This window comes from Camarhynchus parvulus, chromosome 5 (genome assembly GCF_901933205.1).
Source record: "Camarhynchus parvulus chromosome 5, STF_HiC, whole genome shotgun sequence".
In the NCBI taxonomy this organism is placed as follows: Eukaryota; Metazoa; Chordata; class Aves; order Passeriformes; family Thraupidae; genus Camarhynchus; species Camarhynchus parvulus.
In genome coordinates this window covers 17,869,335-17,892,327 of record NC_044575.1, presented here as the reverse complement: position 1 = coordinate 17,892,327, position 22,993 = coordinate 17,869,335, and the positions used below count along the sequence as shown (strand labels likewise).

The window sequence follows — 22,993 nt, the reverse complement described above, 5'->3', positions numbered from 1 at the left end:
CTTCAATCTTCAGTAGCAACAGAACACCAGTAGGGAAGCTGAAAAAGGAAAGAGCAAACTTTCATTTCAAGATCTATTGTTAAATCCATCTCTTCAAGTACTGATTCTTATTTGCTTCAATTTCCAACTCTACTAGAAACATTTACAGGAGACTTGGTTTTTCAGAAATAATGAAGTTCTGCAACTAACAGTGTAACTTATTTCACATTATTTTAACACACTATTTTAAGGAAAAAAGCACCTTTCTGTACAGACACTAAAATAGGCCAAAAGCAGAAGTGCTTTTCTACAAATTGTTAGATGGATTTTGAGCTTGAACCTTCTCAGCAAGCAAGAAGTCATGGCCATACTCTGGAAAGGAAAACATCAGCATTGGGACTCTAAAGACAGTGTTCCAAGGATTATGACAAATCTTCTAAGAGACATCTTCAAAACATCTTACAAATAAACAAAACAAAGCTAACCACACAGTTATACTACCCAAAAAGGGTTTTTCATTCAACTATTTTCTTAAACACAACTACAGGAAATTTAATGTGAGTCCTGGTTGGATCTTTTTTTAGCAACTCCTCTGGACATGAACTGGTTTTGGCAGCATTTGTGAGTAAGAGGCTTCCATTTGAAAACTATACATATATTAGAATGATTTACTTAGAAGTTCCGTGAAGCCTCTTGAAAACATACTTAATCTAAAACACACCAATACTGTACTATACACCAGCACACAGGGATTCACATCATCAAATTAACTAGATTTATTTAGTCCTCTTTCCACCTTCCAAATCTCCCAACCCCAAAAGTTTTCCTACTTATATCGAATTTTTTCATCCATGTCTTGAGGTGGCTCTTCAATAATAAATGAAACTAAGTCTTCCAAACATTCTGACTTCAGCAGAAACTCTATAAGTTTGCGATTCTGAGCCTTGCACTCCTGTAGAACATCCTCTTCATCCATCAATTCCTTCAGTGTTACATCTTCTCTCTCCAGAAGTGTATCTATGTGCGATGACGAATGGAGATCAAATTTCCAAAACATGCTGGTCTGTGTAAGAAGAATAGCAGTATATCAGCAGTAGCCATTATTCAAACATCCAAAGGTAAGAGTTAGGCAGGGTTTTACTTACATGAAAGGAACATGCTAATTTGCATTAAAGAAAAAGGTATTAAATTTGCTTTTCCCTTCCTTGTTTTTAATCTACGCATTGAGTCAGAGATTCAGAACTATTAGCTCAGCAATTAATCAAGCTGGGTGAAGATGAAATGGACAGAGAAAAACTGCACTGAAATACCACCCCCACCACTGAAGAAAACATCTACAAAGGTAGAGGAAATAAAAGAATTTTAGCTTGCAGGGAGCACAATTCAGAGTGCAGGAGCTAATTTCAACACTATACTAATTGTCCCTGCCTCCACAAACTTGACAAGAGAGGAATATCAAAGGCCAAGGTGAGTTACATGGTGTATAAACATGTCAAGGGCAGTGGCCCCAGCCACTGAAACACTCTAAGAGGCTGTAACAGAGCTGTAAGAATGAACAACTTCATCTTTTCCTATAAAATGCTTTATCACTTCTATATTAATTCTGTTTCTCTAAGACACCTTTTGAACAGTTGCTACTGAGACAACTGTGCTATCAGAAAAGAGTATTTCAATCTACAATATATCCAATAAATTCTTGCTTTCACCTCTCATTAAGCTTCTTACAAACACTTCATTTCCCTCCAGCCCTGAAAACAGGGCTTTTACATGACATTTGACCTCTGACACAGTATTAACTGGGCTTATATGAAGGCAGATTTTAATTGGACTAAAAAGAGATACTAGAACACAGTAAGAAAAACTTTCCTTTCCTTACAATTGAAAGCAGTAGTTTTGAGCAGCACACTGAAAGAAAGAGACTCCTTTTACTCCTTTAGTAAATATTTTCCAAATGTGAAAGATTAAATCAATATATTAGTTACTGCTGTGCATTAGCAATATCAGCTGTGAGGACATGTACTTAAGGCAGTGAATTTCAGTGAACAATATTATTTTGGCAAGGACGCTGGTGTAAACAGGCTGTATACAGGAGCAAGCTTAAAGGCAATAATCCAACTATGCTGTTGCCATACACTCAAACCACCCCATAAATATAGAATAGAAATACCTAATTCTTTTGCAATAAGAGGTAGCATTTAAGCACTTACTTCCAAGTTGAAATTGATTCAGCATGCACACTACAGCTACTTAGAACAGCATCCTGTCAAATTTAGTAATTGAGCAGTTTGGAAACAGAAACAATCTCAAGGATCTAGCGAAACCTTTGTGTGCACCATCCTTCCACTAGCAAGATTTTCAGTATTCAGTCTAAATATTATAAAGCTTGGTATATTCACTATGGAGACATTTTAATTGCTTTGAGGGTTTTAATTGTTGCTTTAACCACTACATACTGATCACCTTACTCTGCTTGATCTTTTTTCAGAAGTTGTAACATTCATAACTGGCCCTAGATTACATAGCTTTCTGTTTATAAAGATATGGGGCACAAACAAAACCAATCAGGCAATGTACAGATTTATCTGACTGCAGTACTGGTACTAATCTAACATCCCATGCAAGTATTAAATGATTAGGAAGCAGAAAAAAACCTGTTTTGTACTAGAAGCATTAGTAAACTTTCAAGCAGAGTTTAACAAACCTGATCTTACAAATTAGCTTAAATCAACTTACACAGTTGTGAAAAACACTAGCTTGTGGGTAATGCAAGCTACACACAAACTTACTGTAAGGAAGTGAAAACAGTGCATTATTAAAGCCAGAGGATAATTTTTGATTGGGATTTTTAAACCTCTAGAAAGTAGATCAAATCCCTCCCCTTGCCCCAATTAGTGAAAGTACCATGCTCATAAGTAACCACTATGAATGCTAATTTGAGATGTGAATACCTCTGAGGTGATTAACGCTCATTTCAGTAGCTTCAGTGTATTTCTCAGTCAGTTATTTCAAGAGAAATTCAACAATGGAAAAGAGCAATAACAAAAAAAGAGGCGTACTACTGCAAACATGTTACTGCGTTATTTCACAAACTGTCTCCCAGGCAAGCTCCTTTAGGGGCTGCTCCCTCAATATCTCAGGTGCCGGCCACAGCTTATTCCATCACTTCTCAACAGGAGCCCAGGTCCTTTGAAATAAGGAAAAATAAACAACATAAACTGTGCCAAAGGGAAAGTCAAGGAACCCTGAAGAGAAGAGAATTTTCTCAGGTGTTATTACTGACAGGAATCTAGAATCAGCCTAGCATAGTTTTGACTGGAAGTTTTAAAATCCAAATATGTGATTGCTATTTTTCTCAAAGCCTACTGTTCTACCCTCCCTCCCAAAATCTACTAATTCTGAATCATCACCACGCTTTTTCAAATTTCAGTGCCATTAACAGAGTTGGCATTAGGCCTTCTGTCCAAAAACTCACAAGTGTGCTCCTTCCAAAACTTCACTACCTGCAAATTTATAAAAAATTCAATGGATCAAATGGGCTGTATTACTCCCAATGTTATGTCACTTTCAGCCAGAGCAGAAAAAGACGTTCGGACTTAATGCAAGATAGAAAAGAGTTCCAAATACGAGACATGCTCAAGATTAGAAACTGCAAGAAGCAAAACAATCCAAGATGACATGAAAAACTCACATGTGGAAAGACAAAATGTGTTAAAGTTGGTAAAGATGCTGTATGTATTTGACTGTCTTTTGTAACATGTTAGTTTTCTATAATCTCTGAAAGCTTCCAGTAAGCAAGACTGACATCCAGTTCATTAAACAGTACTCACAAAAGTTTACATGAACTTGATCAGCACGTTCAACTTACAACAATTCAAGATTCTGTGTAACATCTAATATCCATAAAAATATTACTTTGTTTTCTTAATTAATATTGTTAACAGAGTCTTCTCTGAATGAATGCTGAATAGCATTCCATGTAATAAAGATTTAAATATGAAAAGGAAAAAAGTTCAACAAAGCAAACAAAGCCTGCTTTCAACTGCTGGCATACAGGTTACTGAAATTCTCACTTTTATTATGTGCTAAATGGAAGAAATAATGCTTAGAAATAATCCTTTCAGATCAAGAATGAAAATTAAATCTCCTGTCTGTTACAGGGAAAGAAAACCACAGAAGTATTTTTAACAGTAACTAATGAGTGGTTCTTTTTGGAGGTTAAGTGCTAAAGTGGCATTTCCATCAAAAAAAGTCGGTAACAGTTGTATCACAAAGCCTCTCTGTAGCTTCAAGTGATGGTAGCTGTCACACAGCTTTCCTGAACAGACACATTGGTGTTTTCAAGCTACCAGACTAAGATGTGAATTCCAGTCAGAGAAGCATACAGTTTAATTTTGGACAACATCTCCTGAACTGAACCTTTTACAAAACAGACTAACAAGTCTTGAAGGCATCCAGAAGTCTTTTCAGTAAATAAGAAAACTAAAGTAAGCTGTTCCTTTGAGCTGAACTTTTAAGCATCATACTTAGGTTAAATAAACATGAGAAGGCTGTTTTACACCGAGTTCCTTCCAACTGAGTACCTCAGATTTCCATATAAAAGTGAGTATTGGCAGCTCCAAACAGACATGGGCATCTAGACCAGTGCAGAAGGAAAACCAGAAGGATTTCAGTAGCCAGCTGAAGGCTCTTACCTGATAACTACATAGATGTCAAAGGCACATACACAGAGTGTCAGGTAGGAATTTCACAGATTTTACTGCAATGATCAGTTTCGTTTTTCAAGCAAGAGAAACTTCCAGTGTCAAGCTGAAGAGTCTGTAGCATGTGAAATTCTGATAAATGCTACGTGTAGAGTTGTAACAATTACTGCATTATAAAAAAACCTCAGAATTTGTCACTTCTCCTTGTGCACTACTGTATTTTCTTACTATAGAGTTCAAGTACACAGATGGAAAAGAAAATTAGTTACTTTTGCACCAACAAACATTTCCACAATTGAAACACATCTTAAGTGATGCAGCCTAATTCAGCAAAACAGAATTTATAATTTCTGTGCAGCAACTAGCCAAAGCCAACCTAGTTGTTGGATGCAAGGAGAGCAACCATCAAAGGAGTCCTTGATTTTAGGATGGTCTTGCACTTCTTAATGATAAAAGCATTTCCAATGCAAAGAATCCCTTGATCCTAAAAACTAAATAGGTAGGTAAGTTTAAGGAAGAATAAAGTAATAATGAAGATAATTTATTAAGCTTTTATCATGAAAATTTTTGGTAGATTATCTTCTAAGACCTTTAAACACATTAAGAAATTTATTTCAAATGCTAAGCATGCCCCTCTGCCAGCTTCACATTAACCTCACCTAGTTACTATCTAGGTATGTTTAGTGAGATTCCAGTTTAAGGCAGGGGTCCCTTTCTCCAGTCAATGGACAGTAATAAGACACCATCCCAGCCTTTATAAAGTGCTTATTTTGACACTGAAAGTGAACCATGTGTTCAAAACAAAACTAAGCATGAATGCATCTCTGAAAAAAATTTAGAGCTGAAGAGAATAACCAGTGAACAAAAATGACAGAAGACACTAGTTGCAATTTTTTAAACTGCCTGTTGTACTCAGCAGAACATCACCCATTATAAACTTGCTGTCTACAACCGCCTGTCCTAACCTATTTGGAATAAATTTCTTTTCTATCAGAGCAGTAAGGTTCACTGAGTACTATTAGCTAGAAAGATGTAAGCTGGTGTTCAAAATCCCTGGATTTAATTACGGTACTTTACAATTACACCTGGCAATCACAAAAAAAAAATAAAAGCAGTAATAAACTTTCATGGTACACTTGCTACATTTCTTAAACAAAATTTAAGATCAATTTGACATAGAATACAAGTTTTGAGTGAATACAAAATAACACACAGCTGTTTCTTCAGTGTCAGAACAGCCTATTCACGTCACAAACCTGAGACCTAGTGGAAAAGAAATACATCATTACTTTATTATAAGCTAGTGAAGTTTCAAAGAAACTCTGTGGAGAAAGGAATGAATAAATGGTTTGAAATTTATAGGAATTAAACAGAAGAGAAAATAGAAACATCTCTACCTCAACAGTTTAACACATACTTCTAATACCACGCACACTCCTTCCTAGTCCATGGGTGTAACAAAGTAGAAGAGATACTAAAAAGGAAACAAAACCAACCAACAACTCCTTCATGGAAGGCTGGGAGATCTCGTGCAGGCTGGCTGCACTTCATTCCTTACAGCAAGATTTCTGGATGCTTCACCCTCTTCTCAGCCACTGTTGGGCACAGGGGATGCAGAGTGGGAGGTACCAAGGATCTCTGACCTTCCTGCTGCCCCTGTCTCATGCAGGGGAGCCCAGACACAGGATGAAGAGCAGCCTCAAGCTTGAGCACAAGAGGGGAGGCCTAGGGCAGTCCCTGTGCCCAAGGAGCAGCAGGAACAGGGGAGTGATCCCCAAGAAAGGGACCTCAGTCTACCTAAGCCTCCTCCTCCCACATGAGCACATCTCTCAGGCCACAGCCTCCCCAGCTCCCGGGACAGCCATAGCTGGCCACATACACTGCTGCCTGAGCGGCCTCCTGATGTCGGGACAGGATTCCTTCCAGACACTGTACTCATTCACAGCAGGTATGCTCCTCTGCTAATTACTACTGTACTTTCACAGGGTAACTACATCCTCTTGAGAGAAATGGAGGAGATGCCATGTGGCAGTCTCTTGACTGTGAGAAAAACATGCCAGAAAACTGGATGAAGACAGTGATCTCCTAACATGCTCTTGAACAACGTGCCACCTCCTACTGAGGCAAGTTATTAAGCAGGGACTCCCACTCCCCCATCAGACATGAGAAGGAGGAGCCTGCTATTGCTACAAAACAGTTACGAAGTTAAGTGAAATCACTTTTACCCTTCTTTATCAATCCCAGCTGCACACCTATCTAGATGAGAACTATAAAAACACATGTGTGGATGAGTCAGCAGTGTACCCTTGTGGCCAGGAGGGACAATGGTATCCTAGAGTGCATCAGGAAGTGTGGCCAGCAGGTGGAGGGAGCTGATCCTGCCCCTCTATTCAGCCCTAGGGAGGCCATATCTGGAGAGGAGTGCTATGGCAAATTTAGTCTCCACAGCTCAAGCAAGAAAAGGAGCTACTGGAGAGGGGTCCAGCAGAGGCCACAATGATGGACTTGAGGTCTGGAGCATCACTTATGAGGAGAGCCTGTGGGAGCTGGGCTTCTTTAGTCCAGAGAAGAAAAGACTGAGAGGGCATCTCATTCTTGCATACAAATATCCAAGCTGGGTGCCAAGATGATGGTGCTGGACTCATTTCCATGGTGCCCAGAAACACGATAAGGAGCAATGGCCATAAACTAAATGACAAGAAATTCCACCTCAAGACAAGGAAGAACTGCTTTACATTGAGGGTGTCAGAGCACTGGAACAGGCAGCCCAGGGAGGTCTGGAGACAATCAAACCCCACCTGCTTCTGCTCCTGTGTCACCTGCTCTAGGTGACCCTGCCTTGGCAGGAGGATGAACTAGATGATCTCCAGAGGTTCCTTCCAACCCTAACTACTCTGTCATCCTATCATTTTTTATCTAATTCATTATATCTATACACACACACACAGATCATGTGCATATACACCCCCCTTATGACTGAATGCCCCAATAATCTATAGCTTTGACATAAAGTGTGTAAATAAATCCAAACTAGTTCAAGTTTACTCCAAGACACCAATCCCCCAAAACTGAAGAGGTCATAACTGTTCAACAGAGGTACAAAAATCAGGTGAAATCTACACTCTGCAGCGAATTTACAAGAGCAATTTCATACCAAGCAACAACTATATCCTCATCAATTCCTACACTATCTCAAACCACAAGTGTTAATAAATATCTTAATTACCTGCAATAATTACAAATTAAGACACTAATCTCCCCTGCCCAAGTAGAGAAGATTAATGTTCTTTTAGCCATTTCACATCAACTGCCAATTACAAATTAAAATATGCACTGGTCACAGAATTCAGTTAGATTTTTCCTATTCCGAATTCTTCCAATTAGCTTCAAAATGAAAATAAAGATATTATTGCACTAAGAAATGCACACGATTCCATAAAATATAAAGTGCAAGATCAACAATGCATAGCTACCCAGAAGACACTTTTGCACTGAAACATGAAGTTTAGTACCAAAAAATTCAGTTGCAGAAGACAGTATTACTTCAGTATAATAATCTATAAGCATCACTCATATCTACTGTATGTCAGTTCATGAACACATTTGCTTTGAAACTCTTTCAAAAAGGTTGGGCAGCAGACACACTTCCTGGCACAAAAGCAAAACACAGTAAAACAAACAGAATATCCACAACTGTGTGTCTGGAACACCCCTGACTGATTTCTCCCCCAAGCAGGGTGAAAAAAGACAGTGCAAGAGCAGGGCAGGTTAAAAGACAAAGTTAGAATCAGCCAGAGCTAGAAAGCAGTCAGAAAAAAGCTGCAAGAAAAGGGAAGGCATGGCCACAAAGCCTGAACTGAAGAAGGAACTGCAGCTTAGAAAGTGATAAATGTGAACCTGTAAAATCAGGTGATTTTAGTGGACATCAAGGATATGAAAACCTTAAAATTTAAGTAGTTTCAGAATGCTTTAGGATAAAGCTTTATAGATGCAGAAGAAGCTAAATCTACTGCTGTATGTGAAGTTTAATCGTTTCTTACCTGTTAAAACACAAAAGTTTTTAAAAGTTAAAAAATCAGAACGTTTTGTATTCTCTCAGGCTTCTTGCCCATTACAGGGTATCCTGGCAACAGCAAAAAAAATCTTTCAATCTACAGTACTAGCAGATTAGCAGGACTGAATTAGCACTGAATTAGATGAAGCAGATTTCTTCCTACAACGACAAAAAAAAATTGTATAATTTAATATTGTTAATAGGTTCTATTCAGTAGCTTGACAACTGCATAAATACTAAGGACTGTTTTGCAACAAATATAACACATGAACAGAGGAAAGAAACAACTTGCTAGGAAGAAAAGTGTCAGTTCAGCAGAACATACACTGGAAATAAAATGAAAAGCAGCATGTCATCTGAAATACCTATTTACTTTTAAACCAATTTTAACATTTCCCTCCATTTTTGGGAGTCAAAGGAAGAAACTTTCTCTCACTGAAATGAAACTGACTTTATCATCTGCAATTCATTGAAATCCAACACAAATCCAGACTTTAAAAAACCCCAAACTATTAGAAATTTCCCATAAAGTAACATCAGATCTGGACATCAGACCTGGAAGATCTGAAATTCCCATTACTAGAGCTTTCTGCAGTAGGTTTTTTCCTATCTTCATGACTATTCCCTTATATTAATGTCATTTATCCACAAACCTGCACAGAAATAAACTAAGAAGCATTAAGAATATCGGTTATGCTGGCACAAGCCTATAAAGAATTCAGCTAGTTTCAATCTGAAAACAGGCCATCTTCAAAAAAAACCAACACAGACCACATCCAGGCTTCCAAAGTAACAAGCTGAATTAAGACAGCATTCAGTCACCATTATGAAAATATCTACTTTTGATAGTTTAATATTACTTTGCTTTACACTGGAAGAATTAATGAGTCCTATTAGGTATCCTTAACTGGCTTCAGACTGACACTTACCTGTCTGTGCTCTAGTCAACACCACACATACAAGAAAAAGTACCCTACTAATTTATTTTTCTTTCCAATTAGCTGTTTGTAGTAGTTACAGGAAGAATTTCTAAAACAAAAATTCACCTTCCACGACTTTGAGGCGCTTTCTGATTTTGCTTTTTAACACAGGTTTCAAGCAACACAATACTTTGGTTTCTTCTGGGAACATGGGTAATACTGTTTATGGAAAATAAAGTACTAGCAACTAAGAAGGGTAGAAAAATAGTGGCATGTTTATTAATTCATGTCAGTGACTACCCAGTATTTGGCATCTTCAGCTAAAAAACCCTAACTATTCACCTCAATAGCATTTCAAGCATTCTGCCAAAGAGAAGAATGATTTAATTTCACACCTTCCATGTTAAAGATAAGGAGCTGTGTCTCCAAAGCTGGCTTTTGATCTTTGCAGGTGATTTTACAGATGGTGTGTGTCAACCTAAAGATCATAGATTGAAAGAATACCTTGGGTTGGAAAGTACCTTAAAATTACTTCTCAGGTTATTTCAGCAACCAACATGCACATGAACTGAAGCTCAGTGTAATACACTGACCATAATTCTCTCATAGGTCTTTTAAATGCATTTTTTCACCTGCAGACCTTCAGGTCTCCATGCCTGACAGACCTGCCAATACCCTGTGAGTCAAGTGATGAACTAGAGCAGAAAAAGTAAACAGATTTTCTGGACTCAGTTCACTTCACTGAAGTTTTCTAGGTTATTGTTTCTGCATTTTAAAAGTGTACCTATGTTCCAAAGCAGAGCTCCAAAAAGGGAGAGAACATCACTTCTTCAGTTATGTGGAAACAAAGGCCTGCTTAGCTTAATGCACTTTCAGAAGAGTTTACACATTATTAAGATCCAAAGATTTCAATTGCTAATGGAACTATCCAAATGAAAACCACTATTATTACTCCCCTTACAAGGATACCTTTGTTATTTCTCTACTCTGCTTTCTGTTTGAAGACTTCAGTTTCTAAATATCCTTGTCTAGCACCAGAACAGTTGGCTTCTAAATTCAATACAGTAGGATTACACAGTAAATTAGAGACACCACTGTGATCAAAATTAGCAAGATACTTGGAGTGAGTGTATTATAGCATACCCTGTAAAGGGTGTGCCGCCAGAACCCTGCTCTGGTCAATCAGGACTTTTTCAGTCCACCTCAGAACCTACAAGAGTACAGAGGCTGGTCTAAAGACTGACTTACAGTTACTGGTACATATGGTTTATTAACTCTGACTGTTCCTCTCCGCAAGACAGATTAGTTACTGCATTATGAAAAAAGGGACAAACCCCCACCCCCCAAAACCCACAGGAGTTCTTTCCATAAAACAATTTCAAAAAAGAATCACGTGACTGGATGAGGTTCAAGTTTATTTAAATCTGACTTTCCTACATTCAGGGATGGCTTACATTCAGCAATAGCTCAGCCAAGTTAATACAGCTCTGTCATGAAGAACTATCCAATGATGGAAGGTTAAAACCTTAGACCTGAGGTAACATGCAAAGGCAGGATGGAAGTATTGGCATGTGTACAGATGGATTACATTCAAACACAGAACTAAGAAGACTCGTCACAACCAGGACCACACCCATGTTCATGTTTTATGTGATATACCCAGAAAATAAAGCAAGGCACAACTACCCAGGGTAGGATCCATCTTCACGTGAAATGCAATAGTATGGCAAATTCTCTTTTAAGTATTGCCTAACAAACTTTATTCACACATTTTTAGAGAAGAGAAATTAACCACTATGTGACCAGTTGCCATGAAGAGGACTAAACTAATTTTATTAATACTGCATTAACTGGGCCATGTCTGTTTCTAAAACTATTCCCATGCATCTCTATTGGCCCAAACACTGAAATGAAACAAGTGCCTCTACAAATAGAAACCAATGTAACATTTGTGCATCCTGGTAAAAAAGTGCAAGAACTGCAAGCTCCTGAATAGTGCTGCTCTTACAGTAATTCTCTGCATGCATTAACTTATATAACTTCATATATCTGAAATAAAGTTGTTACATAAGCTTCACAAAACCACTAGCAGAACACCAGCACCTCTTCTCAAATGTAAGGGCCTGGACTACAATTAATAAAGGGAAGCACAGAACATGGGATGGTTTAGTTCTATCACCTCTCTAGTCCAAAGAATGTCCAAGAACTTTTATGCAATACATGTGAAAAGCAGCTGAAGCACAACACAGTAGAATCTTTTCCCTTCTTCCACTGGCTCACTGACCCACAAAGATCCCCCAGTGAAATTACAGGCTAGCAACACAAAAGTGTTTAATGTAACATTTCAGCAGAGTGCTGTGAAATTGTCATTTAAGACTCAGCATTGCTCCCTACCACACCTCTCCAGATGTCAGGTGAGAAAAATCAAAGTAATGTGTACTCCTCCTTAGAACACTCCTGTGTTACCACACAATCAGGAACATCTCTTCCTAAAAACTTTTAAGTAACTCCTTGGACAGATGGTTCTCAAAGAAACTTGACCCGAAAGCGTTGTCCACAACTATCAATTTGGTAGTGGTGAGAGCTGAAGGGCCAAGACATAGGTGCATCTGAACTACTCTCATCTATGAACTAATTAAGTTTATAGAAAAATCTTCATGACAACTAAGATAATTTTTAAACAGAAGCATTTCACTTAGGTCAGGGCTTAAACTTTGAATGCTTTGGCTATCAGTTCCCAACACCTTGCTTGGAGGATACATTTGTACGCTGAAATGTCACCATCCACACTCAGAATGAGGATAAGGACTGAAATTCCTCATGGTCTCTCACAGGAGTGCTTTAGGATGCTAAAAGAGCTTATGCAAAGCAGCTTTGTTCTACCCCTTGCTGTGCAGTCACCCCCTGTTAGCTCCCCAACAGTGATGAAACCTCTGCCAAGACATTTCCAAATGAAAAAACCTACTCCAAAAGTGGCAAATGCCAGAAGAAGAAGGGAGAAGAGTTTTTCTGCCATGTCCATGGGATGGAACAACTCGAAGTGTCTACCAATCACCCGGGGCAGTACAGCCAAGGAAGAGGGAACACACCATTAGGGACAGTGCAATCAGGATCTGACTCTTCCATCTTTGACCTAAATTATATCACCTCAAGTCTGCTCAGGATGACAGAGTAAAAGCTCTCCTGAATCCAATAAGATGGGTGATGTTGAATTTGGACAATTCAGCATCAGTTCTACTGTTGTCTCAACCAGCTGATAATGTGCAAGTGTAAATGAGTCCTGAATTCCTGTACTGCTACTCTGGAAATACAAAAAACCCCAAAAAACACTGACTCACTGCTTTAACAGTAAACTTAACTTTTTTGTTTGAACATTTTAGAAACAACTACTGTAACTTAAAGACACAGCATTAAGTTGAAAGGCATGAATTTTACCAGAGGTTTCTTTTACAAGCATGTGTTTTACTTTATTCACTATATTAGTTCAAAGACAGCATGAGTTTGGATTTTTTTTTCAAGTTCATCCTCCTATTCCCCTTGTGGATTAGGCCTTGAAAGTTGGACATAAATCAGATTCTGAGGCACATGAAAAATACATGGAGGTAAAAGAAAGCCACTTCAGCAACTTCTAACCAGGACGCCAGTGTTCTTTCTGCATAAACAGTGCATTCATGTTTATTATTTGCTTTATTTTTTAATGCAAAATCCCAGTCCTGTTAAAAAGAATACTTAAAGACCATCTGCAGTCCAGAAATGGAAGTTAGCAGCTTCTAGGAGCACATCAATGTTTTGTCCCCTGAAGCTCCAGTCAGCCACAGCTGCTGCCACAACTGCAGTGGACTCCCGCATGAAGACAGTAACTTCAAAATTAAGTCCAAAGCAATTTGTAACTTCTTGCTTAATTCTTCACTTTCATTCAAGATTTCTGGGACCTGCTGTTCAGGTAACCTGAATTTTCATTGTAAGTTACATGAACTGCACTAGTTAAAGGCTGTGGGCAAAAGTATCATCTCCCTGGTTTTCATCATACTAAGCTTTACAAAGCCATTAAAGTAAGTTTTGACAGCTGCAAGTTCTTTTAATTAGGATATCAAGAAATGCTACCATATCCTGAAAACATTGACAGAACTATTCAACCCACCCTAAATACACAGAGAAGCTAAATATTCCCTTAATGACAGTATCACAAGCATGTTTTGCTTTTCAGAATGAAAGTTAGAATCCCTAACACTCTTCAAGTTCAAATCCAACATCATGAACAGAAAAGTTGAAGATGTTTCTTCTTTTAATCTTTAATTTAAGCAAGTTAAAACATCTTTTATTTTTATTTGCTCATGGGCAAAGACTACTACATTGACTTGATTTCTCAAAGAGCTTAAGCCTCATCTATGCTTTTTTCTACAATAGCAGCATTTTCTTTCTCAAAGAGCTTAAGCCCCATCTATGCTTTTTTCTACAATAGCAGCATTTTCAAGTTTAACAATACAATCCCTAAGATTGTAGAAAAGTTCTTCCAAGCAGAACTTTTCTAGTAGAAAGTTCTTCCAAGCAGAACTTTTCTAGTAGAAAGTTCTTCCAGTGAAGAAACTTTTCTAGTAGAAAAGCTCTTCCAATGCCAAGCAAGAGAAATAAAACAGAGAAGCAGCATCTAAATACAAGGGGAGTGATGCTACTTTAGCATATTCACTTCTCTAGATTTTGGTATCTGCATTCACCAAAATGCTTTAGTGCCACCTGGAATCTTCCACAGCCTGGTGCCAATCTTACAGCTTTATTTTACCTTTAACCAAACAAGAACACTACTTTCCTTCACAGAACATCCTCTATATATTCAGGGAAAGCAGTCTACGCAAGACCTCTGCAGATATCCTGAGGATGAAGGTGAGTACTTAGAAAAGAAAAATATTCCCATACATATGAAATGTCAATTAAGTACTTGATGCTGAACAGTCAGATTAACTTATCACTCAGAGACTAAGACAGCTGAACAGTGACTCAATATCCTCCTTCTGTAATACAGAGTGCTACAAAGACAACTGTCCAGTAACTGTTGTCACTTAAACAAGCTTTAAAAAAGCATCACCAGCTTGACTTTTCTGAGACTCATCTTAGAAAACTAAGAAAATAATGCTTTGAATGGGACGATTTCACCAATTCTCACCTACATAAATTTAATGAATTACTGTCATTTTTACTTAGGTACATGCAAAAATATGTTTCATAAAAGAAATTAGAAACTCAGCAAAATCATGAAACCTCAGTGCAAAAAGCCTTCCCAGTGAGCTTGAAGTGGCTACTAAGCTAATGCCATCTTTCTTTCCCATTCCCCACTCCCACAGGCAATTTATATTTTGGAGACTGCAGCAGATGAGTTTTGCCATGCTGTTCTTTTACAAACCACACACATAGAGCAGTCACACATTTTTTTAGGCACAGGTGCCTCTGGTGTCTCAACTGAACAGAAGTAATACCTTCCCCATGGAACTCTTCTATTTTGTTGGACAACAGTACAAAAATCAAGACTGCCTAACAGAATAAGACACCTTCTTCCACGTGCAACACTCACCCTAGTTTAATGAAAAAAAAGCTCAAGTTCCATAAAAAAAAGAGGCAAACCTAGTATTTTCTCTGTGATCTTCAAAATAGTATTTTTTAAATTCTACTTCAATGCTTCTTGAATTAAGACTCAAACACATGAGAGGAGCAGATTTGAGTGCCTTTCAGAATTCTATTGCAGTTGCAAGTGGCAACTATGGGGCAAGTCTGTCTTAAATATTTAGAAGCAGTTCTTAATAATACTGTTTCCAAAGGGTGACTAGTCTAAATTTTTACACTGAAGTGATCATCAGCTGAGCAATGCCATAAGGGCACTAGCATGTACTTGCAAAGAGAGTTTAAAAAACCCATTCAAGCAATATGCCACAGTTAAGGGACATGGTGTCCTTCTGAAATGACCCTTCCTTCAACTGCTGCTTTCTCTTTCATTTTCTTTGTGCCCTTTTAAGAGAGGGCTACCACACAGTAACTCACCACGGTATTTGCAGCATCCATTCCTTCCTACAAGTTTTTTCTCTTAACTACCAATCTATCTGCCAACAGTTTTCTTTCTCCTGCTGCAAGAGCCTCAACTCTCACCAAGTGTTACTTTACTAAGAATTACTGAACACACACTGTTAAAACTAATCCCAAAGCAAGACTGAAAACCGTACTGATAGGTTATAGTTACATGAAACTACAGTGATACTTCTCTGGCCTACGCCTACTCAAGGGATTTAAAGCATAAAGTTTCAAAGAAACCAAGCTATTTAAAATGCAAGCTCAGAATTTAAAATGGTATTTATTACAGCATTACATGATAAAGCCCTAAAGAAAAATGCCCTGCTGAGCCAAAGACTTAGAAATCAATTTACTTAAGACCTGAATTTAAGTCTTCTATTCTTTTCAACAACATTTAGGGTTCCACATCGACTTTTGTCAAGAGAGTCTTATTATCATTCCAAAAAGTAAAGTTACTGACTTCTGTGCCAAGTGGCACAGAAATTAACTTAGTTTGAAATGCCTTGAAGTCTATAACAAGACTTCTTAGGTGGCTTCACCCAATGTTCACTACCTACAATAATTTTTTTTTTTCTAAATTACACATTTGGATAACCTATAAAGCCTTCTTCTAATGAGGATGAGATCAGCATCACATTACAAATTTTTATTGTCTCTGTAAATAATTTCATTCCTGGCTGCATGGGGCTACAACTTCAATAAGGGAGGGAAAAAAACCCAACCCCACTGCATTCTAATCTCCAGCCTTACAGCTAGAAGTACAAGTTAAACTTCTGAATTCCCAAATTCCAGAAGAGGGGAAGACTGGACCAGTGCATTTCAAAGAAAAAAAATCTTGTACAAGTATTAACATCATTGCTTTCTGTTATGCCCTAAAAGGCATCCAGCTTCCCATAGTGAAAAACATCTGCAGGTGTTTCCTATTAAAAAAAAAAAAGATATAAATAAGTAAATACATAAATCCCAAGGGTTTTTCAGACTTTGAATCTTTTTTCCACAGACACTCTCATACATAAAAGATTCTGAATTATTCTTGTCTGAATTATTCTTGCCTTCAATATGGTATGTCTCCAATTCCAATCTGGGAAATTAAATTCACTAGTCAGTAACCAAGGCATTAGGGATTAATTTATACCTATAACTTGCATTTTTGCAAATTATAAATTTGCATTTTTGAAGCAGAGCATCAAAGCCAAGTATAGTCAGTTCAGCTATGTTAAAGTTCTTTGGTTTTTGTTCTCAAAAGAAGTTATATTTAAGTACAGTAGGAGGGCATACTGGATGAGGCAGACACAGGGGAAAAAAGTATGTGCCAATCTGTGACTGAAGTCATACGAAGACAACTGCACCTGGCACAACTACTGAGTAACTAAAGCAATCAAGCATTAATGGGTTGAGAAGTTCAGTCTTCAATCACATATTACTCGTATCAGAAAAATGTATAAACTTTCATATTGTGACTCTAGAAGAGAGCATTAGCCCTTAGAGTACAGGCAAGCAGGCTGAAAAGACACGTTTAGTTTTTTATGTTGATCATTAAGAAACGCAGATCTCTCATTAATGTTACCTTTACCATCTCTTTTATCAAACAGATTTCACTAAACAGAGTTCAGTGAACAATTTTCTGCTATTTGGATTTGGATTAAAGCTGTAACAAAGAGCCCACCATCAGCACCAAGTACACACAGAGAAGGATCCTTTGATGGATGTTTGCTTGTCACAGCCAAAAGGAAGAACTGATACTTCACAGCCAGCTCACTGTACCTTCTACAGCTGTCCCTCACAGACAGGAAAAGACTCCTACATGTCATCACCCCACGGAGCTGCCATGAGCAGTGACAAACTCCTCCTTTGTAAGAGCCAGAAAGAACAGAGAAAGACAAACATGGCTGATGGGAACAAAAACCCTGAGCAGCTGCAACTTCTATGTGCACTTCCATCTAGACTGGCCAACACTGACATGACATGGACCTTAAATTCCTGGTAGGAAGCCCCTTACTAAAAAAGCGGGTCTGTTCCTGCCACGACCACAGCTTTGTTTTAGCTGTCTCTAAACTTTCCATCCTTTCCCAAGAAGTTTGGTGACAACAGCTGAAGTTGTCAAATGTAACCTACTACTTATTATTTTCTAGAAGACTCAGCTTTTCAGTTACATGGACATCCAGCAAGTCTGTCAAGACGGTAGTAGAAGAAATAAGCTGAATTCAAAACTGAACTCTTAACACTGGTAACTGGTCCGAGCAGTAGGTACATGGTAAGCAAGAACAGAATATGGAGAGCCCTACCTCTGCAAATCACAGAAAGAATGAGTTTTTTTACCAATACCTAACCTATGATTTTTGCCTTAATGAAACTTAAGAGTAATTGGAAAAAAAAAAAAACAAACAAAAAAACCCCCCAAAAAAAGAACAAACAAAAAACCACCACACCATCAAAAACCACACACCCAAAAAAACCCCCAAAACCCCCACAAAAAAACCCTTTTTTCCCCCCCTATACTACACTAAGTATATTGGAAACACTAGACTTGGTTTCCACTACACTTATAAAAAAAGCAAATAGCATTTTATTTTCATCATTTTTATGAGAATCACTAGTTGTATAAGCACTATGCTACAAAGATGCAGAAATCCACCCTGCGGAGGCAGTGGCTTACACTCCTTTCACAATGCAAACAGAACTCAAATAATATCGACTTGTAGCAAGGCAAGCCTTGAGAGTATCTACTACTCCCTTGTTTTCTGCTCTAACAAAGGCTCAAACAATACAATGGAAAATGCAGTCACACCTGCACTAGCACTGCCTACAGCCACTGCATAAAGCACTACTTGAAGCTTTTAATCTATCAATTAGGCTACTCCCACAAGAGAGAAATGTGCAACACAACTGAGGATTAGTCTTGGGCTTTGCCCTTCTAAAGGAGTGTCATGTACATTTACAGAATAGTTTAGGAAATAATGGGATTCCCTTCAAAAACCCACAGCAGAAGTTAAATCTGTACAACAAAATCTTATTTTATATACTGGTATCCAGTTAGAAATCCTGCCAATAGTCACTCAAGAAGGGAACTCCCACTGTGTAACAGGGGTGGGAAGCCTGCGATTCACTTCTGTAATTAATCAGAATGCTAACTCAGAAACTACTTTTTACTGAAAAATTTGGAGTTTTCATCCTCCATCCTAACTGTGCCTTATTACCAAAGTGGAAATCACATGGCCATCTCTTAAGCCTCACCTAGGACAGGCCTGAGCATCCCAAAAGGGCTTTAGAGATTTCTCCACGTTTAAAAGCATCTTTTGGAACAAGTGACAAGAGATGGCCTATGTGCTCATTTTCAAGAAGGGCCTGTGGGCACAGGGGAGAGACCACCAGGCCATGTACTCCACCTCCTCACAGACACAAAACCTAAACTGTACAAATGTTTGGAACCATCTCATTCAAAATGAAGTCAGATAAAGTTTTAAAAATCTTTCAAGGAAACTAATCCATCCTCAAATCTCACCACTGGGCAGTTTCTGCTTGTGCACACATATTTTTTTATTCTCCTTTTTTACTCTCCTTCCCTTCATTAATCAAATCCCCACTTTGCATTTCCCAGGCACTCTTCTCTGCCATTCTGCCTCCAGGCTTAACAACATAAATCTCCCCTCCAGTGGAGTGCTGCGCTTCACTGGTCCATAAGGTTGTATGCTAAAGTGCTTTTGCTGTTCTTTTCCACAGCTGGCATGCAACACATCCCACAGATTTGACACTGAGCATTTCAAGTTTAAGAGGAAAAGATACCTCCATTTAACAGAATTAAGGGACGACTGTATGAACAACAAGAAGGAAAAAAAAAGTCAAAGGGTGAGGCAGGAACTTTTTCACCTATTCCAAATCACATACAGCATTTCAAACATGCTTCTTGGCATGTTACGTAAGCTCCTGAATAATCAAGGGTCACGAAAAGTCTTGTATTTCATATCAAAAAAATTTTTGCCAATATTATGTGAAGAGCTATTCTCATAAACAGGCAAGATTAAACCACATGTACTCCCAACCTTTTCAAGCCAGTCTATTGCACTTCCTAAGAAGTGTCCCAAACAAGCTATACAGCTACATATAATATCCAAGAGTAGAAAAATACTTTACTTCAGTTGCTTAGTAGCATATGGTTTCTAAAACAGATGCTGGCACCCCGACATGCTACAGAAACAATTAAACATGCTATGCAGAGCTTTCAACATGATGTTCATGTTCTCTGTGTGTCTTTTCCTTGATCTTTCAGACTAGCTTCCCACCCCAAAAATATCAGGATCACTAGTTTCTCAAGCTCATTACTCTCTTCCTCCAACTTACCAAAATAAGACACAAGCAAGATATTATTTCTCATTTACCCATACTTGTTTTATTACTGTGAAAAGTTTTGCCAAAAACAATGGCTCTACATCTTGCTCTTCGGACAACCCAACAGACGTGGTCTTCTAGAATCTGGGTGTGAGATACTAACCTGAGCTAACACAGTATTCCCAAACCTGGCATGTGACATAGTGGAGTACACAGCAAGTTTAGGGACCACAGGTGAAGGTGTTACTACAAAAGACCAATCTAGAGGGCACACAAGGTGCTGAAGCCATCCTGCCTTACCACAGAAAGAGATCCCTGTGCTTGTACCAGCACCTCTTCTGGCCAAGCACAAAAGCCATGGTTTCCACCATAGTTCCACAGGCCATAAATTGCCTCAGTTACCCAAGAAAAGTGAATACAAAAGTCTCCCACCTACAAAGATGTTGTGTACTATGCTGAAACACTGCTCTTTGCAACCATATTGCAATAACCCACTTTTTAGCTTCCATCTTTAACTGTGGAGTTAAGTACATGCTTCAAGGTTTTTTAAGCACTTGGACAAAACAAGACATTAATGGACAGAAAGGAGATGGGACCAGACACTTCTTCAACACATTTCTCCCTTCTGACTGTCCCAACCTCCTGACTGGTTGGTTTTGAGCCAGCTCTTCAGCATTTCACAGTACATGCACGTCAAGCTTAAGCTGAGTAAATAAGCAAAGATGTTGAGCCATAACAACAAGAGTTCACTCTCTAAACATCTGTCAATACTAAAGCTACAGACAAATTTCTGCTCTAATACTGCTAAATTCAGGTTCCATCTACTAATTCACTTGAACTCCACTCTTGGAACACGATCTGGTTCTCTGAGCGGTACACCGGCTATAGCATCACCTCCCTTAAGTGCAAGACAGAAGCATTCCAAAGGAAAAAGTCACTTTTACTCACTTCAGCAACTCAGCAGAAGTGAGCAGTTTGCAGGCAGTATTGTGAAGAGACACATGAACTACTCAGTATCTTTAATTCCATGAGGGAATAGCAGCTACTTGAATTGTATTTTCGAAAAATCCAAAGCTGCGATGCTTACAGCAGTTTACATAAAAATCTAACTGGCTTGTAAAGAAGCTGTAACGCACTACCCTATTCAAAGTTATTCCTATTAAACAGGTTGCTTTTCTGGAATTTCTAAACTACACCTTTCACTCCACTCAATGTTTTCCTTGGTCATTGTAAACAGACCTCATCAACAGTTCTTCTGGCCAAAACAGTATTTCCAAGTAGTTTTAGAAAATAAATTCCTTCAGTAGCTCCAGACAGTGCAGGATTCAGTGCCTATACATTCTGCTTTTCAAACAGAAAGCAAATAAGAAGAATCCCTAATGTTCAAATAATATCATAGATGGACAAAACAAGTAATTCAAGTGAACCTAAACACATACTTCAAAATGCAAACTGTCAAGAAAAACATGTAAACTGGATATCACTTTTGTATGGTGTCTCATTAACAACTTACATACTGAAAGGTAATTCTGTAGTGTTATTTTCTACTTGTATACTAAACTCTTGCAAGCTTCAATTAGTCCATGTCTTGCTACAGAAAACATAAATAACACAGAGCTAAGTAATCAGAATCTTATTTGAATGTTTGTTGCACTGGAAATAGACCGTTCAGTTCATAGATAACTTCAGCGATCTTTCTGGAACACTGAAACAGAGACACTTCCCATCTTTCAGCATCCCAGAAAAAAACCAACCAGGTATTTGTGCAATCCAAAAACACACTGCACTATTAAGAGTACACTTAAGACTCATTCCACTGAAGGACATTCAAAACCTAAGTAATAGCACCACCAGTAAGTGACACAATCTTTCATTTTTAAGTTGTCAACATCTCAAAGGATTCCTTTCAAAAGCTATCCACCTACTCCTAAGTTCTCTCCACTCAGAACACTTTTTTAAAGTAGCAACACACCCATTCCAAGTATCCCACTGTTCTGACTTAAACAACAATTTATGCTGACAGAAATCATCTTTAGCCTCAATTGCACTTATGTCATACAAGATAGTCTCGTACGACATTAAGTAGACTAAAACACTAACTCCCTCTTACACTTTGGAAAGTTCTTAGCAACCAACAAATAACAAAACCAGAAAAACTGGCAGGTTCTAAGCGAGATTTTGCCAAACACATTTAACAGCAGTTAAAGCTCACCCAAACATTGCTACGCTCCTAACCCATTACACTTCCAAGAAGCCGCCTTGCTGAGCAGCCCCACGGTCCCAGCGAGAGCCCCGCGCGGCAGCCCGGGGCACAAGCGGGGCAGGCAGGGAGGGCTCCGCCGCACGGCCCGGCCTCCCCGCCGCGCCCCGGCCCCCGCGGCCGCGCCCCCGCCCGCCCGGGCCCCGCGCTGCGGCTGCGGGAGGCCGCGCACCGCCGGCCCCACCGGCCCCGGCCCGCAGCCGCCCGAGCGGCGCCCGGAGCCCCCGCACGGCCGTGAGCGGGCGCCAGGCCCGCGCCGCCGCGGAGGAGCCGCCGCCGGAGCGCTGCTCTCGTGGAAGCGGCGGAGCGGAGATCACGGCGCCGTCCCGGCCGTACCTCGGCAGCGCGTCCCCCGCCACAGGCCCCGGGTGCCGCTCCGCTCAGGCGGGAAAACCTCCGCTCGCCACCATCACCGACGCTCCAAGATGGCGGACATGGCAGCTCCGGCGAGCCCTCCTCTGCCTCCGCCCACCTGCCAATCACCTGGTCCGGGCACCGCCCTTTTCCCCGGCTCGCCCCTTCCTATTGGGCGCTCTGCCAAACTCGGCCTCTCATTGGTCGCCTGGCCAATGTCAGTCACCTGGCTGCGCAACTGCGACAGGGTGGGACGCGGATGGCGGCGGGCTATCGGCTTCCTGTTGGCCAATCAGTGCATGGGGCGGGTGTGCCTCGATTCCCACCTTCCCAGCCTAGCAAC

At 39.4% G+C, this 22,993-nt stretch overlaps 1 protein-coding gene across 11 annotated transcripts in view; it reads right to left on the bottom strand.

The window, feature by feature from the left end:
• The window catches only part of PPP6R3 (protein phosphatase 6 regulatory subunit 3), a 51,051-nt gene extending 28,291 nt beyond the window's left edge, over positions 1 to 22,760 (bottom strand). For 6 of the 11 annotated variants that reach the window (XM_030950468.1, XM_030950470.1, XM_030950477.1 and 3 more), the window contains exons 1-2: positions 3,036 to 4,794; positions 810 to 1,042 (exon numbers count right to left, since the gene is read on the bottom strand). In XM_030950468.1, coding sequence (XP_030806328.1) covers positions 810 to 1,042; positions 3,036 to 3,047 — 245 coding nt within the window. In that variant the 5' untranslated portion in view covers positions 3,048 to 4,794. Of the gene's footprint in view, positions 1 to 809; positions 1,043 to 3,035; positions 4,795 to 8,719; positions 8,893 to 22,632 lie in introns of those variants that run through there. The other 5 variants (XM_030950469.1, XM_030950471.1, XM_030950474.1 and 2 more) reach the window with 5 other exon arrangements.
• Between the last annotated feature and the right edge of the window lie 233 nt (positions 22,761 to 22,993).